The 12,598-nt window shown below is 40.6% G+C and overlaps 2 protein-coding genes across 2 annotated transcripts; one reads left to right on the top strand and one right to left on the bottom strand.

Annotated features, from left to right (window-relative positions):
* The first annotated feature begins 2,030 nt into the window (after nt 1–2,030).
* On the top strand, nt 2,031–3,642 carry LOC116208320 (ethylene-responsive transcription factor ERF086). Its single transcript, XM_031541693.1, has one exon. It carries the CDS (start codon nt 2,074–2,076, stop codon nt 3,082–3,084), a length of 1,011 nt encoding a protein of 336 aa, XP_031397553.1. The 5' UTR covers nt 2,031–2,073; the 3' UTR covers nt 3,085–3,642.
* An 865-nt stretch (nt 3,643–4,507) lies between these two features.
* Nucleotides 4,508–9,167, bottom strand: LOC116208317 (zinc finger CCCH domain-containing protein 58-like). Its single transcript, XM_031541692.1, has 7 exons — nt 8,776–9,167; nt 8,422–8,576; nt 7,963–8,028; nt 7,521–7,640; nt 7,126–7,431; nt 6,417–6,734; nt 4,508–5,423 (listed from the first exon to the last, which is right to left on the bottom strand). Exons 1-7 carry the CDS (start codon nt 8,834–8,836, stop codon nt 5,175–5,177), a joined length of 1,275 nt encoding a protein of 424 aa, XP_031397552.1. The 5' UTR covers nt 8,837–9,167; the 3' UTR covers nt 4,508–5,174.
* Between the last annotated feature and the right edge of the window lie 3,431 nt (nt 9,168–12,598).

Below are 12,598 nucleotides of genomic sequence, written 5' to 3'. Positions count from 1 at the left end.
GCAATCCGCGCCTTTTAAATTGCCTGAAAGAGCACAATATAAGTTTCACTCTCCTTGGTTGCTGACATAACCTTTTTCAGGATGCCATGTGGATCTACTAGTAGAAGTAGAACAAAGGGTAATTAGAAGAGGAAGAAGACTTATTTATGGGGTGGGGTTGATATTGCATGTGTGAATTGTGAATATCTCCATAAGGTGACAAGCAAAAATGAACAAGAACTAGAACTTTGACTTATGGGCCCTTTTGAAAGGGAACATTATTGTTTTGTATGCTTTGATGTTGTGGGGTTGTTCCCCCTTCTAAAGGGTCAGGAAATTAATTTTTGTGTTAATTAATTTTCCGCTTAATTTTTTTCAGTTACAATGAAGTACATAATTTAGTATAAAAAATAAAATTATTTAATAAAAGAGCAAGAATAGTTATTCACGAGAATATGAAACTTGCAATCTCTAAATTGCTAAGTATGCATGTGCCACTGCATCGTATATACTCTCTAGTTTTCAATTTATTTCGAGCTTATTTATGTAGTTAAGGATGTGATGTTAACTGCCCCCTTTGAAAATCATGAAGCAAACAAGATCGAACCCACAAAAGGACTGATTGCAATTTGCATGAAATGCGGATTTACATGTGCTTTTATAATTGGTTGTACAATCATAAATATACTATTTTAATTACATTTTCTAATACCATTTCCTTCAAAATTCCAAATGTTTTGAGACTTTCTAGGAGTATGTGGACAAAAATACCACATCTGCGGTTGTTTTCCTTCTCCTGGCTTTATCTGCAAAATTCAATATCACAGTCTTCAATGTTTTCTATTCTCATCATCCTCAATCATTCTCATTTAATTAGTTAGGCAAAAATTTGTATAATCTGATCTTTCTTTTCTTCATTTCCTCTACTATAAAAATTGAATTAGAAATTAATTAATAGTACGTGGAGAGAAAAAGATCTTGCATAAAAAAAAATTACTAGACAAACGTACTTGCACTATGCACGGGTAAAAAAGAAGAAGAGAGAAATGATTAGGAAAAAAAAGAAAACAAGAAGGGGGAAGGGTGAAAAAAATAAAGAGAGAGTGGGAGGTAGAGAGAAAAGCTGGCCGGAAGTTATTTGATGAAATTACTAAATTGTTCAAAATATAGTGGTTGTAATTGATTAGAAAGAATGTATTATGAGTATTTTGGGAAACAAAAAGTGACACAAAAAAGGAATGTTTTGACTTTATATAATAGAATAGATATAAAGAAACATGGATATATAAGAAAAAATGAGTTTCAAGGAGTGTTAATTTGAGATTTATCAGGAGGTTAATCTATTTACTCCTAGACACTAGACACAATGGATTATATATGGTTAATATATAATCACCATATATTGAAAGTTTTTGCCGAGAAAAGCTCGCACCATACGAGACTCACATTCGAGAATTGCATGTGTATCACCTTACTCATCTCACGATCACTTATCTGAAACAAGCGTTTAAGGGCACATATATCTCACAAATATAAACAAGATGCATGAAAAGTTAAATGTGATGTGATAGAAAGTTTGAAAAGTCTGTACGGAAAAATTAAGCTCAAACCATACTAGATGCAGAGGGGAGAACGCAGGAGCTTGTTGCTTTACTCGCCAACAATAACTCGTCTCATGATCAGTTATTTGAAACGGCGTTAAAAACAAGTTTCACAATATGATGAGAATTTTGAAATTTTCCTAGAGAGAATCTATTCTAGTAATCTTACTAGATAGGATCGATATTTAAACCAACTCAAAGCCAATGACATGAACTAAAACCATGAACGAAATGCAATAAAAATGCGACACGATGTCACGGAGAGTAGGTTATTACCCTAAAATGAGGTTATTGTTTAAACAAAAAGGAAGGGTCGGTCGGCCTTCGAACAGAAAAGAAATCCTCAGTACTGTCCTTTTCTTAAAATCTGTCTTCAATCCCACACCCATAAAGCTCCCCTTATAAAAACCGACCCTCACCCACACTTACATCCATAACACATTTCAACTTTGCCCCTCCAAACCCCACTCTTCCCTTAACAATATATCTCAACATGCCCAACTCCAAAACCCTCGATCACACCACCAACCCCTTCAGGACAATGTACGGCGATGCCGGCGGGCTGGTCGGCGCCGGCCTCTGCCTGCTCCAGCGGAATCCGGCTGCCTCAGCGCCTGCCCAGCCGGGGGAGCGTAGGGGGAGGAAGAAGCAGGCGGCCGAGCCGGGGCGGTTCTTGGGCGTGAGGAGGCGTCCTTGGGGACGGTATGCAGCGGAGATACGCGACCCGACCACCAAGGAGAGGCACTGGCTCGGCACGTTCGACACTGCTCAGGAGGCCGCCCTCGCGTACGACCGGGCCGCCCTATCCATGAAGGGCGTCCAAGCGAGGACCAACTTCATCTACTCTCACGACCACCATGGACTCATTCATCATCCCAACGACGGTCTCCACAGTTCCATGTTCTTTGGTGGGCCCTTCGATGTCCCACGGCAGGCTGCGGCCATTGTCGTGCCACCTCGTCCGCCCACTCCACCGCCACAGGTTAATTATAATTACCAAAATGCCATCGCGAAGTGCTCGCCCAATCAGTACCGGCCACCTCAGCAGACATCCGACCAATCGAAGGCCGAGGAAGGCAGTGGCCACGGAGACTTCTTCCTCTTCTCCCGAAGTGATGGCTCTCACGATAACTCAGGATACTTGAACTGCATTGTCCCTGAGAGCTGCTTGAAGCCACCGAAAACCTCGGAAACTTCGAACGCCTCGGACCCCATCAACATAATCGTTAATGACCAATCGCATTTTGGTGGGACCGACGACTGTGAGCTCGTGACCAGCTGGGGCTGCGAGGATCACCCGATCACAAAGTACTGGGAGAGCTCGGGCGAGCTCGAGGATGTGATTGGTAGGTGCAATGATACGGGAGGCCGTTATAGCTACTCCGGACCCGTTGATCACTACACCAGCTCCTTCTCCTCCTCTTCTTCTTCTTCTTGCTCCCCTTCATTTTCGACGGGTTATGGTGAACCAGTCGATTACAGCTATTATTCGCTCTTTAGTTAGCTAGTGATCAGGTTGAGAGCAATGGTTTTTTTTTTTTTTTTTGGCCTTGATATGTATTACGGCTTTGTCTTTTGTGTTCTTATTTAATTTGCGTCGAGGGTTTACATATTTTTGGTGCTGTAATTTTGATAACCTAATGGGCATATATACAATTATTGTCAAGTAAATATTTCGATCGTCCATCAAAAAAGGAAAAGTAAAGCATTTGATCCCTAGGGTACATTTCACTCTTTTAATACGTTCGGTGAAGTGTTCTCAATTTGGCCCTGGTTGAGATGTGATATTGGAGGGTTTTCAAATCCCTTACGCTATATGTAAAATCTCTTCATATGAATTGTAATTTGCTAACTATATCATATCTTGCGAAAAAATATTAAAATATCATGAAATCTATGAATAAATTACTTAAAAACTTAAAAATTTTGTCCTTCCTCAAATGGCACGTCCCAGGATTATGTCGAATGGCTTGTCCCCCGGGATCACGAGAGCCGCACCTGGAATTTTGAGCTGGAACAATTCAGGCCAATAATGCCTTCACTGTCCCCACGATTTCGCTAAAACGTCACGACTGCATTAAGGATCCTGAAGAGTTCGATGAAAGCAGTTTCGGGGATATCCTGACCATATATATCCCAGACATGGTTCTTGGAGAAGCCATAGATGGCTCTTCAACATGCTAAAATTAATGACTGAGCCAGGGCCTGTCTGTCATGGATTCAAACTGGACATGCTTGGAGGCAGAAATGGTTGATTCAGGTCAAAGCTCACGGGAGCCAATCAGGCGATCGGCTGTGAAAGAGTGAGATAGTTCTCGACTTGCTGGGTTCGTAGCTGACACGAATCGACGAGGAGGATAAATGATGTGTCTAGAGCACACCGGCAACGTATTCCAACAAGTTCCAATACGGTAACTCACTGCACCAAAAGAAGCAGAAAATCTCGCAACGATGACGATGAAGAAGAAGAAACAGACTCGTATATGCAAAAAAAGACAAACCAAAAGGACTCTCATCAGCAGACTACACTTCCGAAGGTCCTCTTCTTTCCTTCTTTGGAAAAATGGATGGAGAGAGGAATAACGTTCATCGTCTTTTGCTCCTGTTTCCTACCTAGCCCTGCACAAAGTTCCCGATCGACCCATGCAGCTGCTATATAACTAAAAGGCCAAGACGCAGAAGCCACCGCCCACGGCTTTCTTGTCAGCCGGCAATGGAGGAGGAAGATGGTTAATCGGATTCTTCCTCACTTCTTGAGTGCAGCACAGAATCACCAAGATGTACCTGCACCGCCTCAAATAGAAAAAATTGCCTAGCCGTCACCTCTAAACATGGGAAGCATCATCGAGAAACCATAAAAGAAATAAAGTTCAAAATAGTAAATATATCACAAACATGTAAGCAGGACAAGAAAAATCAATACCCACTTTGACAATATTCCGTCGCGTATTTTTGTATTCCATAAAGATTATTGAATACACAGTTCAAAAGGAGTATATCCATCATTACATCCTCTTCATCTTCAATAACCCATGATATAAAATCAATCCAAACTACAAATCCTCCTCGGAGTCTGAATCAAATTCCCTCTGTTCCAAAGTAAATCTACCAGAAAAAGGAGAAAGACACTTGAATTGTTGAGCTCGAAGCCCGGAAGAAAGACAACACACAGATACTAGTGATTTAGTCGTGAACAGATGAATGCTTCAGGTCTTGCCTTTTCCCATGTTGGGGAATACTAGCCCGTAACAAAACAAGCTCTCAACAATTCAGATATCTAAGGATGTGGAATTGGGAGGAGGAAGGCTAAAATGGGTTTCTTTGCTAACTTTGACAGATGACTGGCCATCACTTATTCAAAAGAGGCAAAAGGTATGGCCGTATCTATAAATATTTATAAACAGAATGCCTCCAAAAATGGCGCTGTTTCTTAACCCCCATGGGACCAGACCGAACCAAACCCTGGCAAGTTAAGAACAAACGGTGACACTTCCTATCTGATGACTCACCCCCAAAAGAAGTTGATTGCAGAAAAATCGATCTTATTGACCATTTGCGCTAGCTTGAGCTTTGATGTCTTCTCCTGCTATTGCTTCAGGCTGAAGCTTCTGAACTCTGGTTGCGCTCTTGCGAGATGGATTGGGCAGAACTAGGCTCATCTCGCAGCTCGGGGGAGGAGGAGGATGGGGCCAATGTGCCACTAGAAGAGCCGCTTGAATAAGACACGGCAAGGGAAGATGCGGATGGACTGTGACTCTGGGGGCCCATTGAATGATCAAATTTGCAAGAGGGCCCGAACTTGCACTCCCCGTACTGTGCATAGTGGCTGCACTGGGCAGCACCCTGTGTAAGCAAATCAGCTTATAAGTTATTGTGAAGAAAGAAAACTCTATGATATTCATTTCTATTTGCCATCATCAGTAGAGAAAATTTCACACGAATCATGGAAGCACAAAGTTGTAATTTAAGGAGATTTCAAAACAATATTACCACTCTTGCTTTTCTCCTATCTATGCATAATCCATACCCAACTACTGTTTTGCTCGTATGAAAAAAAAACGGCTATCAAAAAATTTGTGCAAGGGTAGGAAAATTATGATCAATACAAGTAGCAAAGTATCTCAGAAAATGTGGAACGATGGGCAAAATCAGTCATGATTTTTTCCAAAGGATCGCCTCAGGGAAACAGTAACCGAGTTGAGAACTCCCATAAATATGATAGTACTCTCAACAGCCCCTCACTGACAGTATAGATTAGACGGACTTCACGGTGTAAGTGGGGAGCTGACAGTGGATGACAGCAAATAACGTGTTTTTACATGGTTTATCTGTCTTAAAGTTATTGAAAGCTTACACGTGAAGCAGCTTAGATAACTCTTCACAGATCACCAGAGAAAGTTTTCCTGATTAATCAATGCGGATGCTGATTAATCGCTTACTTCAACCCTCGAAAATATAATGAAAAACACAAAAACCCTCGAAAAGTTTCCCTCAGTCGTAGCACACGACAAAAACCCAAGAAATCGTATATGGTGCAAAAATAAATTGGAGCTTAAGAAATAAAATTCAACAAGGTTATTACATTACCAAATTACCAGAGAGATGATTCCCTTTATAGACATCTAAATGTTTAATCATATTAGTATTAGATAAAAGTATGTGCACAAAACAGAGTTTCAGGAATTATCATAATTTGGTCTCCATATAAAAATGCAGCACCATTCTCAAATAACCAAGTAATTGGAATTGTACATTTAAGACCACAATTCATGAAAACCTAATAATTTGTGCGACACATTAAGAGCAATACATTTCAGAGACAAATTAGATGCCTACCGGACGGAAAGGCAAGCCAGTGGGGCTCAGAATAATATTTGTGTTTGGTACCATCAAATCAGGTGGATGATGGTATCTACAGGATGACCCAAACTTACAGTCTCCGGTCTTCAAGTAATGTTGGCAATCAGGTTGGCCCGGTCTCTCAGGAAGCGACTGTTCCTTCTGTGTATTGATCAAAGGGGTAATAGAGGAAAGTGAAGGTTGAAAAGGTCCTGTATAAGCAGGCGCCGAAGGGGATAACTGTGTTATGCCGTAAAGTGGGCTACATCCTGAGGTGGGTTGAGCTGCAGATGAAGGTACCGGACTCATAGGCACCTGAGAAGATGAATAGCTTAGATTAAATACGACATGATGCAAAGAAATCTGGGAGAACTCTCAAAATTTCTACTTTCATTAAAGAACCTAATTGACTCATACTTTCACTGCTTAATTTTCCAGACCTGTTTGCTTTCGGAAAAACTGTATTAGTTTTCCATTTCTCCTCTGTGAAAGCAAAGAAGTTAAAAGGGAAGTAATGCTTGATTGCAAGTCACACAAGACATCTTATGATCCTATGTTCTTTGCAATACAATCCGACATGCTTCTCATCTGATGATTACGAAACATGGTAATCATCAGAAGAGATATTCTCAAGTGCAGAAACAGAATATCGAGCTGATTTGTTGTAACATCCATTGGTACCAAAAGAGCTGATTTATAACCTTACCTGATAAGGGCTCCAGCCATGAAAGGGCACCATGCTTGGAGAGAGTAGCATATGGCCATAAGGGCCTGGAACATACTGAGGCAGCAAAGAAGTCCTTGCAACTACAGCCCCAGGACCGGAAGGAGACTGCATGGACGGATATAAAACGGGTGTTGGAACTGGTGTCGGCAGAGGGCCCATCTGAACAGTTGGCGGCCCTGGTGGCACCGGAACCTGTAAGCCGGCTGGCTGAGGATGGTGGAACTTACATGTGTTGCCGAACTTACAATTTCCCGTTTTCACATAATAGGAGCATTCCTTCTCTCCCTGTAATCATTTCAAGAATACCATCGGTGCGTAAAATTGCAGGAAAGAACTCCCTTTATATTAAAAATACGATAGCATTATATACCGACCGGTCTTAATGGGTAACCATGGTAATTCAAGGGCACAGGGCTCGTAGAACCAGTTCCCTGCCTGGGGTGGTGGTACTTGCAGGATGCACCAAACTTGCACATACCCGTCCTCATAAAGTACTGCAAGAGAAACATCAGATGAAAAACAAAAGGGTTCATTCAGCAGCAAGGGAAACAGGGAAAAATTTATCCGGTTTTGTTTAGGTTATGGGACACAGATCAGAAAATGTATCTTATGGTAATTCACTGTTCCTGTTGCATCAAAGGAGGTCCCATCCAATGCAGTTTAACAAAACTTCTTCCTTATTTTTGTCATTTCAAGATTAAGGGGAAAAACAAAAGATTGAAAGACTGAAATACGATTCTAATATACAGAAGAAATCAAGAGAATTTTCGACATGACCAGACACGAGCTTCTGGAAAACCTGAAAAACACAAGTACCTGACAGATTGGCTGCCCAATACGCTCTGGGAAGTCGCCTGCACCTGCTCTTGCAGCTCCTATAACCTGCCAATAATCATATCTTCCACATTCAGCAAGTGATCGATCAAAGTACTCAGAATTAATATACCAACTATATTTAGATCCTGTCAGTTATATATAATTAATTCCAAATCCGTTAGCGGCGAGATCAAATTCAGCAAGTTCTATCACAGTCTAGGCTGCTCAACTAAATATACCAAAGAATTTTAGCAATTTCACCGGTTTTAACTCTCCTGATCATCATATCCAATCACAAAAGTTCCTGATTAAAGCCTATATCTCATTCAGTTCACAAGATCAAGCATCAACAGTTGCGAAAACTTCTAGTGATCACACGATCAAACCGTCAAATACAAAACTCAGAAATGAAGCCACAGAACAATGCAACTTCATAAAGGGGGATTCCAATAAGATCACCATGGAGCGGTCCCGGGGATGGTTGAACCGACACCTGGCGCCATACCCGCAAAACCCGGTCCTTAGATAGTAAATGCAATCAGCTTCATCCGGCCGCTCGGGGTACGATTCCCCGCCTCCACCACCTCCATCCAGCCCCATCTGCCACAGGGGTTCTGCATTCCTCCCAAAACAGAAGAAAATCAAGATCAAACCCGAAATTCACATTGTGATTCACAATCCCCCCTCAGCAATCTCACCGACCGGCGAGTGATCGACCGATCAAAGGGAGAGGGGCCCAGACCCAGAAACCGCAAAATGCAAATGCTAACGAGTATGGAAACAGCGGAGAGGGACAGGGGGAAGGGAGCTGACCTTCGAGGCCGGTTTCGGGCTGCGAAACCAACCCTTCATTGCTCCCGCCGTGGAGTTCCATTTTTGTACGGGAGGAAGCAATGATTCGAGGAACCAAAGGCGAGTCGTACAGCCGCGCGTGGGGAGTGTAGGAGGGAGTGAAAGAAGGGAAGGGTGAATGATCGCTGCCCAAGAAATGGGCTTTCCAATCAAATGGGGGAAGGTTTAGAGTAGAGGGACAGAAAGAGAGAGAGAGAGAGGGTTTGGATTTCTTGGGTTTTATTAAGAAGAGAGCTTCTTGGTTGGAGAAGAGAGAGCTTAGAGAGAGAGAGAGAGAGAGAGAGAGAGATGGCCTTGGTCTTCTTCACACACGGACAGTGTTGTTTGGGTTTTGGTTCTTTCTTATGGTTCTGTCTCTCTCTCACTCTCTCTCTTTTTCTTCACTTTCTCTCTCTATTCTACGCTGTGTTTTCTTTCCTTTCCTCCTTTTATTATGTTGTTTTCTTGTTTTTGTTGTCCATTCACAAAGTTTTTCGCCAAAGCCTTCTTTTTCTTCGAAATTCACTTCGACATCCGATTGATCCGACTGATTCTCGAGACATGTGACGCAATATGTAGGTGAACATTCAATTGCATATGACAATTACAGTCTAAATTTTATTATATGTCTTGTCTGAAAGTATTTATCGTCTATAAGATAATAAAAATATCTTAAATGTACTATTGTATAGTACAAATTACCTTATTGAATAATCTAAACAAGTTAACTTCTTGTAATGGTTAAACGGAGAGGCTTCGATCACCTGATCCAATACTGTAGTAGTTCACTTTCAGGTGTCTAAAAATGTTTGCCCCTCGCTGACAATATCATACGGCTCTTCTTGCCATATGAATACAAAGATGTATTAATAGTAAGATCTTACTGCTAACAAGCAAGGTGTTGCGGAAACACCACGAATAGATCGACCCGTTAGTTGTGAAAGTAATAACAAGTCTCTTATTATTGACGACGTAACAAATGCATGTGGACATGCATGATTTGCTCGGTCACTTCCGCCAGGTATAATATTTACCTACGGGCGATTTTGTACTTTACGCGATTGCATAAATCGCAACGATAAACCACGGTGGATCTAATATTCTTCGGCGTGTTTATTTCTTGAGCAAGGAAAAGATCTAGGATGGATTTTTTTTTTCTTCCTATAATTTCTTGAGCAAGAACTTGTTGGGGAGGGACCAGTACACGTGCCAAAAATGGAAAGGTGTCGGCTGGAAATTAATGACCCCTTGAAATCGGGGAGTTTAAGGTTACTTTTTTGGTTGAAATTACGGTTAAATTAAATTAAATGGAAAATCTGCCTACACATACACCAAAATTAAATGGAAAAAATAAAATAAAATCATTTTATTGCGGAGTTAGAAAAGCAGAAATGAATGGTTAACCCCGGGAACTGTTTTCTGGCGGCGCGAGGTCAGTTGACTGTGAAATGACCGAACTGCCCTCGGTCCTCCGAACATGTGGGTCTTCCGTGCCAAGCTTCAGAAGTAATCATTCGGTGGTCCCGGTGCACGAGAGCCCGTGTACATGCGATCCCGTTTAAACGTGGGCTTTCGTGGACCGGGTCGACTTTTTGGGGTCCAGCGTTATTTCGCCTATTTAGGTCGTACGGCTGGCAGGCCTTTAGGCCCGAACCTGGTGAACCGGTTCAGAGCCCTCACGCGGCATGCTCGGGCCCAATTACTGGCCCGGTAGAGATGTGTTGGGCCTGATCGGGCTTCGAGGAGGATCGCGGTGGCATTGGCACCTATCCGATTTTTCTGGGAAGAGGAACTGCTGTCGGAAACACGGTGCCTGAGTCCCATTATTGTTCGGTGATTCCTCTATTATGTGAGATTTCGTGTTGTCGACCTCATGCGGTGATGCGATCCCCACGAGCATCTTTTTATTGGAATTGGAAAAAGAAGAAAAAGAGAGCAGAACACGAACTATTGACTCCAATAAGAAAAAAAAAAATGAAAGTATTATCAATTATAATATATACGAATCGAGAAGTACGGCGAGAAAGCGCCATGATGCGCAAAAATTAGACTTTCGGCTCTCTTTTTTTATTTTTATTTTTTAGAATAATATATGTTCCAAGTAATTAATTTCTTCTTGAAAATGTAAATTATAAAACTTTTTAAATCATCAAATTTGTTAATATTAAACGCACTAAGAAATAAGAAATATCTCATTAGTAATATAACATTAATATTTTAAATAATTGTTCATTATATTATTGTCATATTTATCTATACATAAATATATTGATTTAGTTTCTTATAATAAAAAAGTATTATGATGAGTTTATAATATGTAAGGTTTTATAATATTTGATATTATAAGTATTACAGACATTGCTTTTGCTTATCCAAAAAATAAAAGGATTATACATTTTTAGTAATATTATAAATATTTTAATTTTTTACTCCTAAGAATGATGCGCTGGTTATATAATTAAAGTAAGAATAATGGGTCTTAAATTCTTAATACAATAGCACAAAACGCCTATACAAAACCAATAAATCTTGTGTTCAATACTCACCCGTGGGAGTCGTGCTTATTTATTTTGCTTTATTTTTTATCATCGTACTAAACTTGTGGGTCTCCTTTATCACTGTAAAAAATTAAAAGTTTAAAATTACATTAGAGTCTATTTTTAGAATCTATGTTATGAGAAAATTCTTGGGTCCAGAGACTTAATATTTAATCGTTACGTTACGTACGAAATGTTTTCATACTCAAAGAATAACATTTCGTGCAACGAGAATAATATTTTATACGGAGATCCCAGCTAAATATTCAGTCGCTGTACTCAAGAATTGTCTTCATGTTATGATATAAAAAGCGCAAATTTTGATGCACACCTCGTGTAATTTCGTGAAATGCGTCTTGGACATTTACAACCCCTATTTTTAGTGATGTGGCATTTGACTTAGCACCATATGTACCCTTAAAGCTGACGTGGCACTTGTAATGTTATTAAAAAATTTAAAAGTACAAAAAAATAATAATAATAAAAATAAAAACTACAGCATGCCAAATGAAAGAATGGCGGTAGGGTTCCCTGCCAACAACAGGAGGGCACCACTTGCCCCAGCAGGCAATGTCATCGGATGCCCGAGAGGTACTTGGTCTCAACTTGTCCGAGTAAGACGGTAATGATGGAGGGGATCCCTTGTCGAATCTTCTCCCTCGCTCTATCTTCTCTAGGGCCTCTAGCGATGTCATCTGGGGGAACCGTGGTTGGAGATGTAGAGGTCTTTAATGACCTCGAGACTCGAGTTGAGGGTGAGGGCAACCAATTGTGGCTACTTGTCAACATCGCCCATGGGCTCAAGGGGCCTCGACAATCTTGGATTGTTGATGGTCGGAGGTGGCCCCACCACCCGCTGTATCTCTCCCTTATCGATTGTAATATACGAAAGTTGGCCAACAGTGACATGGTTACGTCACGTAAGCCACATCAGAAATCCTTAGCTCAGCGTCAATTGACTTCTTTCAATTTCGATTGAATGAACTCTTACTGCATTTCATTTGCATTATATTTAACGTATTTTAGATGTTTGTTTATATCCTTTATATTTAATAATATATAATAAAATAATATTTTGAAAAATAATATATTTTTTTCATAATGAAGAGATCTCTTGAGATATGTGATAGTGATATGTCTAAATTCAATATGTTAAATATCCTATAAATAGGAGATGTGAAAATTCATTTGATATGTCATATTTATAATGATCACTGTAATTCTTCTTATAATATAACCTCTTTATGATATCGTTTGTTCTTCGTATG

The sequence above is a fragment of the Punica granatum genome, chromosome 5, assembly GCF_007655135.1.
Source record: "Punica granatum isolate Tunisia-2019 chromosome 5, ASM765513v2, whole genome shotgun sequence".
In the NCBI taxonomy this organism is placed as follows: Eukaryota; Viridiplantae; Streptophyta; class Magnoliopsida; order Myrtales; family Lythraceae; genus Punica; species Punica granatum.
The sequence above is the reverse complement of the archived record's forward strand: the minus strand, read 5'-3'. Positions and strand labels throughout refer to the sequence as shown.